The sequence below is a fragment of the Lepidochelys kempii genome, chromosome 7 (genome assembly GCF_965140265.1).
Source record: "Lepidochelys kempii isolate rLepKem1 chromosome 7, rLepKem1.hap2, whole genome shotgun sequence".
Lineage (NCBI taxonomy): Eukaryota > Metazoa > Chordata > Testudines > Cheloniidae > Lepidochelys > Lepidochelys kempii.
In genome coordinates, this window is record NC_133262.1 from 37867259 (window position 1) to 37885363 (window position 18105).

At 44.8% G+C, this 18105-nt stretch overlaps 1 protein-coding gene across 9 annotated transcripts in view; it reads right to left on the minus strand.

The window, feature by feature from the left end:
- Positions 1 to 11083: 11083 nt before the first annotated feature.
- PPARG (peroxisome proliferator activated receptor gamma) overlaps positions 11084 to 18105 on the minus strand; it is a 105514-nt gene continuing 98492 nt past the window's right edge. For 8 of the 9 annotated variants that reach the window (XM_073352271.1, XM_073352270.1, XM_073352272.1 and 5 more), the window contains one exon: positions 11084 to 12073. In XM_073352271.1, the coding sequence (XP_073208372.1) occupies positions 11826 to 12073 (248 nt within the window). In that variant the 3' untranslated portion in view covers positions 11084 to 11825. The remainder of the gene's footprint in view (positions 12074 to 18105) is intronic. The other variant, XR_012159868.1, reaches the window with a different exon arrangement.

Genomic DNA, 18105 nt, shown 5'->3' on the forward strand with positions numbered 1-18105 from the left:
CTCCATGTTGCTAGAATGAGGTTTAGGGTAGAAAACCAGGAGGAAGATGTCCTGGTTGATATGGAACTGCGAGACAACCTTCAGGAGGAAAGCAGGGTGGGGCCTGAGCTGAACCTTGTCCTTAAAGAACACGTTGTAGGGCAGGTCTGAAGTCAGGGCACTGAGCTCAGACACCCTCCTGGCCAAGATTATCGCCACAAGGAACATGACCTTGTAGGAAAGATAGAGCAGGGAGCATGTTGCTAAAGGCTCAAAAGGTGGCCTCATGAGCCTAGAGAGGACCAAGTTGAGGTCCCAGGCAGGAACCGGTTGGCGGACATGCGGGTACAACCTGTCATGCCATTTTAGGAAGCAGCTGACCATGGGCTTAGCAAAAATTGAGCGGACATGTACGCCAGGTGGAAGGCAGAGATGGCAGCCAAGTGCATTCTTATAGAAGGCAACAAGAGATCCTCTTGCTTCAGATATAGAAGGTAGTCTAGAATGTGCGGCACAAAGGCTAGCGTCGGGGGCGAGTTGCGCTGCGCCAACCAGATTGAAAATCTCTTTCACTTGGCAAGGTACATGGCCCTCATTGAGGGTTTCCTACTGCCAAAGAGGACCTGTCTCACCTGATCTGAACAGGAAAGCTCCAATGGATTCAACCATGGAGCTTCCACGCTGTGAGATGGAGCAACTGTAGGTTTGGGTGTTGGAGACATCCGTGATCCTATGTGAGAAGGTCCAGGGAGAGTGGCAAGGTAATCGTGGCTCTCATGGACATGTCTAGGAGGGATGCGTACCAGTGCTGATGGGGCCAGGCTGGAGCTATCAGTATGACCTGAGCACGATCTCTGTGGATCTTGAGCAGGACCTTGTGAACAAGTGATATTGGCCGGAAGGCATATAGGAGAGTCCCTCCCCAATGGAGGAGGAACGCATCAGGTGTGGAGCCCGGGCTGTGATTCTGGAAGGAACAGAATTGCTTGCACTTCCTGTTGTGTCGCGTGGCGAAGAGGTCGATTAAGGGAAATCCCCACCTCTGGAAGACTGAATTTGTGACGTCCAGGCAAAGGGACCACTTGTGGCTGTGAAATGACCTGCTGAGGTGGTCCGCCAGCTTGTTCTTAATCCTGGGGAGGTACAACGCCTACAGGTGGACTGAATGTTCTACACAGAAGGCCCATAGCATGAGGGCTTCCTGGCACAGGGGAGAGGAGTGTGCACCCCCCTGTTTGTTGATATAGAACATTGCAGCCATATTGTCCATCATGACTGATACACATTGTCTGGTTAGGAAAGAGCGGAATTTCTGGCATGCTCGATGCACTGCTCTGAGCTCTCTGACATTGTTGTGGAGGCGCAGATCTGCCTGCGACCAGAGACCTTGAGTCCTGTGGTCCCCCAGATGAGCTCCTTGGCCGAAGTCCAACGCGTCCATCACCAGCGGATGGCTGTGGGGCAGCAAAAGGGACCCCTGAGCACACCTGCTGGACATCGGTCCACCACCGGAGCGAATCGAGGATAGGGTGAGGCAGGGTCATGATCCTGTCCAAGCTGTCCCGGGCTGGTCAATAGACTGATGCTAGCCCTGAATGGAGCAGGTGGAGCCCGAGCCTGGTGTGTCGTGCCACGTATGTATAGGCTGCCATGTGCCCGAGACGCTTCAGGCAGTTTCTTGTGGTAGTGGTGGGAAACTGCATGACTCCCTGGATCATGTTGTTGAGGGCTTGAAACCTTGCCTGTGGGAGGAATGCCCTGGCTTGGGTCGAGTCCAATGCTGCCCCTATGAACTCTAGTCTCTAGATGGGGGACAGAGTTGATTTTGCTTCATTTAGGAGCAGACCCAGGTTCTAAAAGGTGGTTCTGATGAATGCAACCTGAATTTCCACTTGTGTCCTGGAGCAGCCTTTGATCAGCCAGTTGTCGAGGTATGGAAACACCTGTACCTGATGTCTCTGCAGAAAGGCAGCGATGACTGCCATGCAGTTGGTGAATACTTGAGGTGCTGTTGACAGGCCGAATAGGAGGACAGTAAATTGGTAGTGAGAACCATTGACCACAAACCTGAGGAACTTCCTGTGGGTCTGAGTGATTGCGATGTGAAAATACACGTCCTTCAAGTTGAGGGCGGCATATCAGTCTGCTGGATCTAGTGAAGGGATGATGGAGGCCAGGGAGACCATGCAGAACCTGAGTTTCTTCACAAACTTGTTGATCTCGCGCAGGTCCAGGATAGGACCGAGGCTGCCTTTGGCTTTCGGTATTAGGAAATACTGGGAATAGATGCCCTCGCCTCTGTGTTCCAGAGGAACCTCTTCCACTGCCCCTAATGATAGGAGCGACTGCAACTCCTGAATAAGAAGTTGCTCATGAGAAGGGTCCCTGAAGAGGTATGGGGAAGGGGGGTGGGAGGGCACAGAATTGGATGAAGTATCTCCTCTCTACCGTGCGAAGCACCCAGTGGCCTGAGGTGATACGGGACCATCCACAGTAAGGCAGGTTAGATCCAGTCCATGATCTGGTGCGCCGTCCTCGACTGCACCTTCAAAAGGCTGGTTTAGGGTCAGAAGGCAGTTTGAGTTGGCCAGAGCCCTGACTCGAGAATGGGTGTTGCCTCCTCCTGCCAATCCTGTTCCTTCTCCGAGAACCATCCTGATGGTTCTGCTGCTGGAATCTCTGAGGAGGTTGTGGGCGGAAGTGTCTCCACTGCGTGGAGGGGTATGCAGGCCCAAGGATTTAAGGGTTGCGAGTCTTTCAGGCTGGACAGTCTCTTATCTATCTTTTCAGAAGAAAGAGTCTCACCCACAGGCGCCAACTTCTGCTCCCGCTGGTGGGTGCTTGACACCCCTCTGCCCCTGGCCCCGCCCTGACTCCACCTGTTCCATGAGGCCCTGTCCCTGCCCCATTCCAACCCCTTCCCCAAAGTCCCTGCCCCAACCAACACCTTCCCCAGATCCCTGCCCCAGCCCTGCCTCTTCCCCGCCTCCTCCCCTGAGTGCACCACATTCCCGTCCCTCCCCCGCTCTCCTGGAGCTTGCTACACCGCCAAACAGCTGTTTGGTGGTGGCCAGGTGGGAAATGCTGGAAAGTAGGTGGAGGAGCGGGGACGTGGCACGTTCAGGGCGGGACACGGAGGAGGAAGTGGGGCGGGGGGGGAGCTTGGATGCTGGTGAGTGCAGAGCACCTGCTAATTTTCCCCATGGGTGCTCCAGCCCTGGAGCACCCATGGAGTCGGCGCCAATGGTCTCACCCTCATATGGGAGGTCTTGAATAGTTTGCTGGACCTCATAGGGTAACCCTGAAACTTGGAGCCAAGCACTCCGTCTCATAGCTACATCAGTCGCCATAACTCTAGTGGCGGCATCCCTAGCATCTAATGCAGCCTGTAGGGAAGCACAGGAGACTAGTTTCCCTTCCTCCACCAAGGCTATGAACTTGGTCTGGGAGTCCAAAGGGACAAGGTCCGTAAACTTTGCCATCGCCACATAGATATTGTACGAGTACCTACTCACAGTGGCCTGTTGATTTGCGATATGGATCTGCAAACCCCCTGTCGAGTTAGACCTTTCTCCCCACAAGGTCTAGACGTTTAGCATCCCTGTTCTTTGGGGAGGGTCCTTGGAAACCCTGTCTCACTGGTGGTCAATGCAGCTAACCAGCATGAGAGTCAGGGGGTGGGCGGGAGTATAAATGCTTGAACCCTCTGGAGGGCACAAAATACCTCCGCTCATTGCACTTGGCAGTGGGTGGCAAGGAAGCTGGCATCGCCACAGGGTCTTAGTGGTGTCCACAATGGTCTTTATAAGTGGAAGGGCAATACATGAAGGCCCGGAGGGCGCTAGGATGTCCATCATGGGATCAGCCTCCTCTACCACCTCCTCAGCCTTGATGCCCAGACCCTATGCAACAACTGCTGTAGCACTCTGTTGTCCTCTAATGCAGGGGCTATGGCTGTCCTCACCAATGCTTTGTCCGGCGATGAAGAGGAGGAAGTGATTACTGGGAGTGGAAGCTCCCTGCCATTTGCCCCCGAGGGGTAACGAGACTCTCAGGGTAGCGTTGTTGGTAGTGATGCCTGCAACTGATGCCAGGGCTGCGGACGGCGAAGTACGTGTCTGTGCAGTCGTCCGTACGACGGGAGGGAGCTGCATCGGTACACTCACAGGAGCCAAGGGAAGTGGAGGGCCCGCTGCCGACATTGGCACCGGGGTCATCGGTGCCTGCATCGAGGTCAACATCGACAACGGTGCTGGAGTTGGAGCTGAGTGCGAAGACGCTGCCAAGGGCGGTGCTGAGGTCGGAGCCGAGCACGGTGCCACAGTCAATGATGGAGCCGGAGGCAGAGGCATCGGGACCATAGGTGCTGAAGGCAGGTACGCAGCAGATGGTGGAACAAAAATGGCAGAGACCACAGAAGACGTCACAAAGCGGGGACCCTGGGTTCCTCCCTGTCCTTGGTGAAAGGCCCAGGGGGTCCAGAAGGGCCACTGAGGCGGGTTCTGCCACTGCAGAGGCCTCGCCTGGGGTTCTCTCCTGTCTCTCCCATACCTCGATCTGTGACTTCTGCTCCTTCCAGAGCGATAGGAGTTGGACTCTGACTCCGAGGTCTCTGACACTGAAGACCATGGAGGAGCCAATACTTGGTGCCTTGAACATTGAGAGCTCGGGGAGCGGGTAGGATCTCTGTCCAAGCGGGTAGGCACTGAGGAACATGGTGAGGGGGAATGCCTCGACATCATAGCTGGCTTCCCCTTTAACTGCACCGGAAGATGGGGCGGGTCTGCTGGCATTGGTGGTTCCTTCCCCCTGGTGGGCGAGAATGGTGCCGTAAGATGGAGGAGGTCCCGAGCAGCCTGGTACATTTCCGGCGTTGATGGGAGCTGTAGCTGCTGTATAGGCACCGGCGACCGAGGCGGGGCCAGACTTGACTGCCTCACTTGGGCAGGAGTTGACACGGCCCCAGCAGGGGATCCAGAGGAGTGGCCCGCCTGGTGTCTCACTTCTCTTAGCTTAGCTGGAGGTGAACGATTGTCCGTATTTTTCTTCTTTTGAGGCACCAGCGAGTGGGAATGGTGCCTACAATCAGACAGGCCCCACGAGGAGCCATGTCAGTGCCGAGTGTGTAGAGAGGAGTCCTTTCTTGGCACCTAACTTGACGATGGTGCCGGGGCGCTCTGCGTTGAAGACAATGCACTAGGGGTCGGGTCCCCAAAGCCCGAGTCGGAATGGGGGCATAGAGCTGCCTCCATGAGGATCACCTTGAGCCACTGTTCTTTCTTTAAGAGTCCTTGGATGGAACTCGCGGCAGATCTTACAATGATCTTTCTGATGGGTTTCCCCAAGGCACCATAAACAGGACTATTGGGGGTCACGCTTTAGCGCAGGCCACACAGTTCTTAAAGCCTGGGGACCGTGGCATACCACAGTTCCAGGGAGCCTGAGTCAGCGGGAAAACCCCCACCAAACTCTATACTAAGATACTAACAACTCTAACAAACTAATGATATACAACTAGATAAAGGACAAACTTGCTAAACAAGAGCTAGGGAAGTTCCAGACACCGTCACTGGCGGTAAGAAGGAACTGAGGGGGTGGTGGTTCGGCAAGGCTCTATATTAGGCACCATGGAGGCGCGACTCCAGGGGGCACCCAGGCCAACCCAATGGATGCTGCTAGGGGAAAAATCTTCCGGCCAACGTGCATGTGTGCGTACACACACCTGATTGGAATGGACATGAATAAACACTTAAAGAATTTACATATTCTCACAGCCCCTTCATCATGTAAATTATACCAGATTAGAGCCTTAGAGGAAAGATCTGGAGTACTGCTAATTCATGCCAGCTGAAGATCTGGCTTAGATTTTTTTTAAAAAAAACTTTTTAGCAAGGCCAAGTTACAATAAAACATTAACATACTACATCGTACATTACTTGTTCAGGATCAGGTTAATATTCAAAGAACATATTTAAAGATTCTGTTTTGCTGGCTGAGGATACCTCCTCTTCTGAGTATGCTAGAAAGAGTGACCACATTTCTAAATATTTATCCTCTTTTTGGGACTTCTTTTGTGTATGTATTTCAGGGGTTCTCAAACTGGGGGTTGGGACTAGCCTCTGTTTGCCAGAAGCTCTAGCTGGGAATGAGCGACAGGGGATGGATCACTTTATGGTTACCTGTTCTGTTCATTCCCTCTGGGGCACCTGGCACTGGCCACTGTTGGAAGACAGGATACTGGGCTAGATGGACCTTTGGTCTGGCCGAGTAGGGCCATTCTTATGTTCTTACATGGGGGGTCATGAGCTGTCAGCCTCCACTCTAAACCCTGCTTTGCCTCCAGCATTTATAATGGTGTTAAATATATAAAGAAGTGTTTTTAATTTATAAGGGGGAAGGTCGCACTCAGAGGCTTGTTATGTGAAAAGGGTCACCAGTATAAAAGTTTGAGAACTACTCATGTATTTGATGTGAAAGCTTTTCCCTTAAACGAGCAGTCTGTATTTTACTATACCACAGTTCCATAGGAGGAGGGGTCACATTTTCCCAGTAATGTGCAATACATAGTCTAGCTGCTAAGAATAAAAAAAGAAATGTATTTGTTTTTCTATTTAAAATGCAGATCCTTTACTGGAGCATTAAATAAGCAGGTCTGGTGATCTTTAAGAAGCCAGCATTTTTCATAAGATGACTCTCATAATTTTCTCCCAAAACTGTCTAATTCTTTGGACTCAAACACCTCATATGCAAGTATGACCCCTTTCCCTGCAACCGCTCAACAGAGCACCTCCATAGTAGCAAAAATATGGATCTTAACTGGAGTCAAAAGCCATTTATAAAGTAATTTATAATTTATAAAAAAAATTAAATATGAACTACAAAAATTGAAGATGTATATTCCCTTCCCCTTACAGAGATTCATTCATCTAGATTAATTTTTTTATCCAGATCCCTCTCCCATCTTTTCATCTGGGTTGTTTTCTTAGCAACATCTTTGTCAATCAAAATTATATATATGTCAGGGCTGGTCTTCACTACAGAGAGATTGATGCTGCTGCAATTGATGCAGCAGGGATCGATTTAGCGGGTCTAGTGAAGAGTGCTCTCCAGTCGATCCCAGTAATCCAGCTCTCCAAGAAGAGTCGACCAGCGAGCGTCTCCCATTGACGCTGCACAGTGAAGACAGTGGGGTAAGTCGACCTAAGCTATGTCGACTCCAGCTACGTTATTCACATAGCTGGAATAGCGTAACTTAGGTCAATTTACCCTTGCAGTGAAGACAAGCCCTTAGAAGTTGTTCCAGCTTGCTCCTGGGTCAACTCCTCAAATGTGGTTAGAAGTATATTCAGATTTCACAATACAATGTTCGACTTGTAAATACTGAAAATATAGGATCTTGAAATTATTTATATTATTACATATACAGCGGACCCCCGCTAGAATACGTGTCTATGTAGCGCGAATTCACATATAATGTGGTTGCGGCCATGGATCCCAAATTTAATTACTTTAATTGCAATTCATTTTAATGCGGTCCCCGCATTAACTTGGTACCCGCATGGATCCCAAATCCCGCGTTCTAGTGAGGGTCTGGTGTATCTTGGTATGATTCAAATCCGAAACCAGGAACAGCTGTCCAAATTGAGTAATCTCAGTTTTTACCCAGAATGAATAGTCACTTTGATAATTCCTAGGGATAAAATTCTGATTATTAATGAAAGTAGCTGAGGGAGAGGGCCTCATCAATGGGAAAATTTGTCCAAAGCTGCTAAGGTGATCTGGATAAATGATTTTGGTGACGTAAATTTCTTTTTAACCAACAATTACTATGAATAGCTAAATTTGGGCTCCAGTCTTGTTTGAGTTTTACTGAGTGTTTGTATGGTCTATTTTTAACCCACTTGATCACATATTTTAATTGTGATGCATGATAAAATAAAATTATAATAATAATAGTAATAAACCTAAGTAGGGAAAACTAATCCATCCTGCTTTTATAGGCTTATGCAGAAGTTTAGAACTCACCCTTTGTTTTTTATGTTTTCCATATGAATTTTAATAGCTCATTCTGCCATGTTTTTAATGTCATGTCAGCGATACCAATAGGGTTGCACTGAAACAAAAACAACAACTTTAGAAGGACATTCATCTTTACCAAGGCTACCGTACCTCACCAAGAAATTTAATATTTGTTCCATTCACATTTTTATTATTTTACTCCACATTGGAGGGTAATTTGCCTTAAAAAGATTTGTTATGTTTCTCCACAATACTTATTCCTAAATATTTTAAAGATTCCTTTACCCATTTAAATTTATGTAGCTGACAACAGGTTGTTTTGACCCTTTCAGGAATATTAATTCCTAAAATTTCAGATTTATCATAATTTATTTGGAAACGTGATACCTGCAAAATTCTAAAATCAACTGTTTTATAATTTTAAATAGGCCTTCTGAATCCTGCAATTATAATAAGACATTGTCGGCACACAAAGCTATTTGTGTTCTAATCCACAAGACATTTTGATGACCTTTACCAAGGGACTATTTCTCACCTTTATTGTAAATGGTTTCATTGCCAAAGCAAACAGCAGGGGGAATAACGGGCAACCCTATCTCATACTCCTAGACAAATTAAAAGGAGGGGATTGATGACTATTAACCAAAACAGATGCTCAAGGATGAATATCGAGGACCAATATGCCCCTATAAAAACTGATTTTCAAAACCAAACTTTCCAAAATCTCTCTGAGGTACTCCCACTCCAGCTAGTCAAAGGCTTTCTCAGTATCCAAAGAAAGCAGCACAGAGGAAGAATTGCTAGAATTAACAATTGTAGATCTAATTGAGAGTTCTTCTGATATTATCAGGTGCCTGCCAACAGTGAATTCAGATTGGTCCGGGTGAACACATTTGGGCAAGATGACACTTAATCTGTTTGCTAGCACCTTGGCTTAAATTTTAGGATTCATGTTAATTAAAGAAATAGGTATGTATGACGCACAATTGGTAACATCTTTTCTTTCTTTCAGAATGATTACAATTTTTGCCACTTTTAATGGATCTGGAATCTCATTCCTCTGTAACATGCCTTGAAACAATTCAGTTAAAATGGGGACCAATACTTGTTCAGAGCTCTATAATACTCCCCAGAAAACCTGTGGGACCTGGAGATTTCTTGGATTTTAAATTCTTAACTACATCTTCAGCTTCCTCTGCCGTAATTTTCCTATCAAGATCTGCCACATCATCCTCTGAGACCTGAGGATTTTTATACTTCTCAAATATCTATTTATAAATTCAGGATTTGGATGTTCTGAAGTATACAAAGTATAGAAAAAAGTTAGCAAACATTTCAGAAATCTGTCTGATGCCAGTTACTAAATACCCCTTTTTATTTCTAATCAGAAGGATGGCTGATGTATCCTGTTTCTGTATTAACTCTCTTGCTAAAAGCCTATCAGCTTTATTGCCCTTTTCATAATATTTTTGTTTAATATAGCTAAATGTTTGCTTAGCCTTACCTGTTTGTAACAGAAAATAATTGAAATTAGAGGGAAGATTAAACTTATACACTCTTTAAGATCCTATAGATTTATGTCTCCTTCCAGAAAAGAAAGTTATTTAACTAAAGTATCTTCTTCAAGAGCTCTCATCTTTTTGAGGTATGATGTTTTATGTATAGGTATTCTCTTCACTACTGCTTTTCCAGCATCTCAGAGAACCCTCATATCATTTTATTCTTTTCAGTACTGTTTTTTTCTCCAGTTTATGGTTATAAGGGGGTGATATAACAAAGCTCTATTCAACCACCAGGCCCTTTGTTTTTCTTCTGAGTCCCAGTCTTGCAGCAGAATGATCCAACCAAGTTATAACTCCCAGATTAGCTTTTTTGACCATATTAGCCAAAACTCTAGAAATGAAAATCATATCAATCCTGGAATACGATCCATGAGTAGCAGAATAATATGTATAGTCCCTGACATCCAGATTCATTTCCCATCAGACATCCCCCAGATCCTCATTTTCTAAGTGATGCAACAAATTTGCACTTGCTCCTCCCCAGTACCTCTGTGTACATACAGTTGATCCAAAATGGAATTAAGCACCTTGTTAAAATCCCCCCTAGAATTATATCCCCTTCCATAAAACTTCCCAAGTCACTAAAAAACTGATTTAAAAAAAGCTTGCCTGTGATTGGGACCATATGCATTGGACAAGGTGAGAAGTTTACTTTTCAAGAACCTCTGAATTAAAATATATCTGCCCTCTGTATTTATATATTGTACTGAAACAATGAAAGAGAAGCATTTAACAAAAAGTATTGCTACCCTGCTCTTTTATTAGACTGGCCTGGAGAGAGATGGTAGCTGAGTCCAAGATGTATTCATGTGTTTATCATAATTTTTCTTCAAGTGTGTTTCCTATAAATAGATTATACTCAGAAAATTCTTTGTCAGCGAGCGGAATACTCTTTTCCTTTTTGTTGGATTATTCATTCCCATAACATGAACAGTCATGACATTAATAAACTCACCCATGAGTAAAGATCTGGCCTAGATTCTGAAGACTCGCACACAAACTTATTCCTTCTCCTGGTCCACTTACACATCACCTCTGCACTTGGCTCACTAAGTTTAAGGCATACTTAGTGATATACAAATAAAAACAAGGGATTCTTCTCAACTTCCTATTTTACCATATGCCTTCCTGTTAGTTGCTCTTTTTGCAACATCCCTCTCTTTTGGCCCCTCAGTGTGACTTATATCAACTAGACTCCCTCAATGGACCAATGTCACAGATGGCACTAAGGGTGTATGTTGATTCCTGGATCTGACTCTAAGGGAGTGTGAATTCAATGCTGAGAGTACTAAAAGAAGGTGCAAGTTATTTCAGCTTCCCTTAGATTCAATCAAACTAGCCTCTGAATTTGGTCCTCAGTGTATTCTTACCTAACATGTTGGGGACAACACACAACAAAATGAATGAGTGATGAACAAAACTTCCATGTTCCCAAGGAGAAACACTGACATCTGAAAGACAAACTAACACAGTGGGAGATTATATTGTGGGTTTATGACTTGAAGAACAAATCCAAACCCTGCTTGATGTTCATAAAAGTCACTTTATTTCTATTTTACATAGCACTTTGAGCTGAATATGCTGCTTGATGGTGGTGCATAATGTGAAATATGTCTCAGCCCCAGTTGCATAGCATAGACTGCTCTTAGACTAAGTTAATTAAAAAGGCTTCTTGTTCCTAAAAATGTAAACAGCCGATGGTTTCCTGATGTCACTTACATTTGGAGATGGCAGTGTAAAAGAGTCTTAAAGTGGGTCCAGATGTAATCAGGCCAAGTAGGTAAAACTCTAGTCTTTTGAGTTCTCATGAAGAATTCCAATAACCTGAGATTCAATCATTGTTTTTGTTGCTAACTTTTGAGTTTCACTTATAGAACCAGATGTAGTATCTTGGATTTCCTCTAGACATGTTTGAGGAAGAAGACATTTATTTTTAAGTTGAACATTTAACTGCACTGTTAACCAACTTCAATGAAGTTGTAAACATATTGGACAAGCAATTTTGTTTAAGAAATAACATAGTGAAAAAATTGTGAAAATACTGCCAACGATTTCATGATATAGACATTTTTAATATTAAAAGTAAATTGTAAATGTGTCTTTATAAACAATATGCATAAAATACATCTACTATACTAAAGCTTTCTCTCTTTTTTTTAAATGGTATTTCACAGTAATTTCTTCGGTATGTAATGTTTTCCCTCAAAGAAATAGTGCAATTTGAAGAACGTACATTATGTCAGCAGATTAGAATTTTTGTGGTCATTAATATAAGTCTTTGTAGATTTCTTGTAGGAGTGGATGAAGACTCATATCTGTCTCCGTTTTCCTTATTATTTGCAACAGCTGCACATGTTCTGTTACAATCTGTCTGAGGTCCGTCATTTTCTGAAGCAACTTTGCAAACAGCTGTGATGATTCTGGGTGATTCAACTTTAGTTGGAGCTCCAAAGCTTGCAGCAAATTGTCTTGTATATCTTCAATGGGTTTCACATTCAACAAACCAGGACGATCTAGGAAAAATAAGTGTGGGGGAAGGAACTAGTGAATAAAATAGTAACTTTGGTTTGGAGAAGAACACCTCAGTCATTTGCTTTCTCAAAGGTTTCTCCAACACACTATCTAAAAGGGGGCACTTTTTGAATGCTGTTTGATTTCCTATTTTTTTTTAAACAGACTCAGCCTTTTATTAGAGCATTCACAAGGAAAAATAGTCTTAGAAAGGGTACAAGCATTGGTTAGTTACAGATATAAAGGTATGTATGTAGTACACTGCAATGCATAGTCTACTCCAGATTCCCTTGTTGAAGGAACAGTAAGTAAATAAGATACACTTGAAGGACATCAAAGCCTTCACTAGGTAATTCATCAATGGACATCAACATACAGATAACTGGATCTACTAGTGCTTGATACCTCTTTAAAATCTGCAAATGATTCTTCCTATGATGATGAGGGTAATATAAAAACTTGGATGGGTGCTGAAAAAGCAAACTAGTCAAGCCACAAATGTGACTTCACTGGGAGACATGACTGAAGGCCACAGATTTTGGGCCACAGTGTCTTCATAATTCTAACTTGCTGGACTTAAAGATTTTGTGCTTACTTCTCCCCCAAGTCCATACTCCACTTGGTTTTCAAAGAGCTGTTTATGGTTCCCTGGTTCTGCCCCAGCATCAGTTAGAGGGGATCTCAGGAACCTTATGCCAATGGAGGATTGTTGCATCAGTGACACTGCTTCCTTAGAGATGGTGGGGGGGCTGGTGCTGGAGCTGCCTGTATCATGATAGCAGAGAGTTCTCCTCGATGAGGGGAATTCTGTTTTAGATATTTACAACCAGAATTTGAACTCTTTCAGCACATGAGCTATGCAAAGGAACCACAAGAAACTGGAGAATCTGGCCCTTCTTTTTGTTTCAGGCTTTTAATACTGAGACCAATTTTCCATTTTCCCTTCCAATATGCTGTGTCCATCTGGGCTGAAATACTTGAATACATGATTTTTTATTTAGTAATAGCATTCCATTGCGGTGCAATGCTGCTTTCAGACTCACTGTTATCTTGTTCTTTAAAAATAGCTTTGCTTAGATCTCTTATTTCACGTGAAACCATTTGACAGATTAAATCTTTAATAGAAACATTTGTTCTGCTAATGCCTCCCTCCTCCAACTCCTTTTATTAGGTGGTGGCCATTATTATTTAACATGACTCATGGCCTTCATGTAATAATAAATTTGATTCTATGGCCACAGAAGTTAAGGTCATGGCCGAACACTATTGTAATTGCACTAGATTGTCACATTTGATAATGATTGTCAATGACTTGTTACTGCTTAGGTTGCTAATATGTAACCAACTAAACCCACTTTACAGGGGGTATGGCCTACATGTGCCCATGACAAAGCAGAAGTTAATAATTTTACTGCTTAGCCAACAGATTAGTCTCACAAATCGATCAATAAAAAGCAGTGCATACATCTGGGCATAATGGAGGTATTTTCTTCTATATGGAGACCTGTCCAGTGTGGAAAGGAGAAGGGGTGTTCTAAATACATTACTGATTAGGCACTCTGTAGGATGTGTGTCATAATGGATAAAGCACTAGACTGGGACCCAGGAGACCTTGATTCTATTCCCAGCTTGGCCACTGGCCTATGGGGTAATCTTGGGCAAGTTATGTCACTGCTCTGTGTCAATTTCCCCATCTGTAAAATGGGGATAATGATGGTTACCTCCTTTATAAAACACTACTGATGAAAAGCACTAGGTGGTATTATTGCCCGGCAGAAGTTGGGGTTGATAGATGAAGTACCTGTTCTCCAGTCACCAGATTAACTCGGCACTAGCTTTACAGGAATCTCACTTCATTTTCACTTTGCTTTTACAATGTTGCCATATTTTAGGCCTTCTCTAGACTGAGGTTTTTAGCCACCAGTGAAACTAGAACGTGAATCGCAGTTTCCACGATATGCATCTGAGGAAGTGAGCTGTAGCTCACGAAAGCTTATGCTCTAATAAATTGGTTAGTCTCTAAGGTGCCACAAGTCCTCCTTTTCTTTTTTCACTTCTAAAAGGTTGCTGACCCCTGGCATATACTGTGGTTTACACAGATGTAATGTGTCTACATTAGGGGTTTGCACCAGGGCAACTACAGCTACACCAATGTTAGAAATGCCAAGTGCAGACAAGCCAAGAAACTATAGGCCCCGGGAAGCAGAAAATAGTTGGAGTGCACCGTACTCTGGCTGCATTTCCTCTTTGCCTCTGGCCTGTCACCTGGGAGCAGGGTCAGTGTATAGGTCTTAAACCAGCTCTATGCCAGATGGGGAGATTCCCTTTACAGTGCATATAGCCAAGGGGTCATCTTTGCCCCTTTTATTTTACCAGGGTGACCTAAAAGGACCTTAGTCCACTGGAGAATCAGGCCTGGACATTATAAAGGGCTAGATTAGTAGTCCTATGGTTACTACTCTGCAGAACAACCTCTGATTTAGTTACCAAAACTAGTGGCTTGTTATTTTGGTGGATATGGAAAGGAGAAAGCAATTTTCATCATAATGCAACGATCTCTCCTATATAAGAGCAGTGTTTAATGTGTCATCCCAGTTCTTCTCAAACAGAATCTGAGTATGATGCAGCTGCAGATCAAAATCTGAGCTTTGAAATTCAGGGGCACTTGGATTTGGGGTTTTGTCTCAAGCTCATTTCTAGCATTTACAAGTATATATTTAACACAGCAATTACAAAATCATAAAGAGAGGAAATCATTACTTAAACTGAAGCAAAAATATGTATTATGTAGAGGAAAGTGAGGATTTATCGGCATGGATGTTCTAGAAACTAGCTATTCCTCTTCACTCAGTGTACTACACACAATAGTAATCTTTTCCCAGAAATCATTATCCCAAATGTTTTAGTACATTTTTAAAGAATGTCTTCCTTTGTTGCAAAACTATAAATCCTGATTTAATTATTAACCTGTGCTTGGCTGGCAGAGGTCACTTACATAAACATATTTTATAAACAAATACCAGTTTACTGGCAATATTAGACTTTTATAACCAAAAATATCTTGTAGTGTAAATATCTGCAAACAGAAAATGAACAATACCTTCTTATTGATTTCCTAGAGGACTTTAGAAATATCATCAAGACTTATTTTTAAAACTACCTACCAGACTTTGGATAAATTGTCAAGACTTATTTTCAGACTACCTGGGTACATTAAAGTCGGCACTATATACATTTGCTCATATCAATCCTTCATAAACCTCCCAACTGGATATTTCTAAGCTGTTAATAATTTTGTCTTTTGGGATGCTATAGCTTTAAATTTCACTGCCTTGCTGAAGAGGAACACTGAACCAGCTGGATATGACTCAGTGCACAGCAAAATACAAGTCAAACAAGCATGAAGACCATAGCTTCTATTTCCCTTGGGATTAGCCTCCATTTTCCCCATCTCTCTTAATGCTGGGAATTATCAAGGTGTGAGATTTTCAGATGTAAAACCCAAATCAAGGCAAATCTCATGATCCCCAAATCTGACTTGCAGGACCTCTGAAGCAAACCCAGAATGTCAGCATCTAGGCTGGGATTTACTAAGGGGCCTAAGTGAATTCGGCATTCAAATTCCACTGAAGTTCAGTGGGAGTTAAGTGCCTGATTTCCTTAGGCTCCTTTATAAAACCTTTATAAAGCATGGCTTTATAATGAAGCACTGGAACTAGGATCAGTGAAACTGGAGATGGCAAAGGCCTATCGGATCATAAAATGTTATTTTTCAATAAGCCAGATCCCGAGAAAGGAAAAGTCCTATTGAAGGCAGTACAGATTTTGCCTGAGTAAGGACTTCAGGATATGAGCCATTATTTTGTGTGCTATGCTCTTCTACAAACAGAGGATGACACGATCTCTGTCTCAAGAAGCTTATTTAGATCAGACACAAGACAATACTGTTCAAACCTATGAGACACGAGGGTTGAAGCTGCAAGCTTTACCTGTACAGCTTGAAGTTAACCACACTCACTGTGGTAGAAGAAGATGTGTTTTTTGTGCAGGGATTAGTATGGGAAGGGAGGTGATTCAGGGCACAAAGAGAGGGAGCTCCAGGCAGAGGTGGCACTACAGAAGAAGATATAAGAGTGGGAAATACATATGGAGTCTTTAGTTGAGAGCCTTGGGAAGAGCATAGATCAGTGGTTCTGAACCAGGGGTATGAGTACCCCAGGGGTACACAGAGGTCTTCCAGGGGCACATCAACTCATCTAAGTATTTGCCTAGTTTTACAACAGGCTACATAAAAACCAGGAATGTCAGTACAAACTAAGGCCATGCCTACACGTACATGCTTACAGCAGCACTGCTGTACCGATACAGCAGTGCTGCTGTAAGAGTACTTGTGTAGCTGCGTTATGCCTATGGGAGTGAACTCTCCCGTTGACATACTAAAACCCGCTCAAAGAGTGGTGGTAGCTGTGTCAGTTGGAGAGCGTCTCCAGCCGACATAGTGCTGTGCACACTGGCGCGTATGCCACTCAGGCACAGATAGTTAGAGGGGGGTAGATAGAAATAAGAAGCAAAGATATGGGCAGGGAACACATTGACATGGCAAGTGAGATGAAGCCAGCATATAGATTTGAAGAGAGGATAGACTAAGCAGTGGGAGAGGTGGATCAGTCCTAGCCACAGCATTTTCACAGACCATAGTAGAAAGAAAGGAGGTGAAAGGGGGGCAAGGATGAATAGGTGGCAATTGTTAAGGTGAGAGAAGATCAGGATGAGAGAGCGGTGACAGGATATTATCTTTAAGCTCATGTGAGTGGGAGGATGGTGTAACTGTCAATGTTACTGGAGAACAGAGCGCATTGAGTCCATTCCCTGCAAGCACAGAGTGCAGTGCTATGGAAGAGTTATTAAACGGCTATCATCCTGGTAACCATCAGTGTTTCCTCTAATTTTTCACACCCATGTGCGGAATTAATTTTGTTATGTGCACCGATATGGAGATCACATCACCTCCATATTGGTGCACATAACAAAATTCATATGGTGGGGTGGAGCTGAGGGGTTCAGAGAGTGGAGGGGGCTCAGGACTGGGGAAAAGGGTTGGGGAGTGGGTGTGTGTGTGAAGCCTCTGGCTGGGGGTGCAGGATGTAGGGTGGGGCCAGAGATGGGGGCTCAGGGTTGGGGTGTGGACGGTGAGGGCTCTGGCTGGTGGTTTGGGCTCTGGGGTGGTGCTGGGGATGACGGGTTCAGGGCTGGGGCAGAGGTTTGGGGTGTGGGGGTGGGCTCTGGCTGGGGGTGCGGGCTCTGGGGCGGGGCTGGGGATGAGGGGTTTAGGGTGCAGTGTGGCTTCCTGAGGCTACAGTGGGGAGAGAGGACTCCCCTTCAACTCTCTTTCCCCGCAGCAGCACCTGGGCTGGGGGGACAGGTGTCTGTCCCCCGGCCACGGCAGGTCTAGCTTCGGGCTGGAGGAGGGCCACCTGTTCCCCGGCCGGGACTGTGCTGGGTCGGGGCGGGGCACCTGTCCCCTGGCTGTGGCAGGTCTGAGGCTGGACTGGGGCTGGGGGAGGAGCATCTGTCCCCTGGCCGCAGCAGGTCAGGGGCTGGGCTGGGTTCGGGGTGCCTGTCCACTGGCTGTGGCAGGTCTGGGGCTGGGCTGTGTCGGGCCTGGGGAGGGGTGCCTGTCCCCCAGCCGCGGCAGGTACGGCACTGGGCTGGGTCGGGGCCAGGGAGGGGTGCCGCAGCAGGTCCAGTGTTCTGGGAGAGGCATCTCTCCCTGACGCAGCCCTGACCACCTGCACAACACTTAATAGGCAGCTGCCTGACTGTGCAGCTTAGAGGGAACTTAGGTAACCATCATAATTTTTAAGACTATTTCTTCATCTATGTTACAAAGGTCATTTCAGGTTATTAAAACTGAAAGTATTTTAAAAGTCTAATTTACTTTTCACCACTTGTACTCATTCTATCTGTCTTTTGCCTGGCTTGGACAATGGAAGCAAACTAGACTATTTCACTTTTTGTTTATTATTGGTTAGTT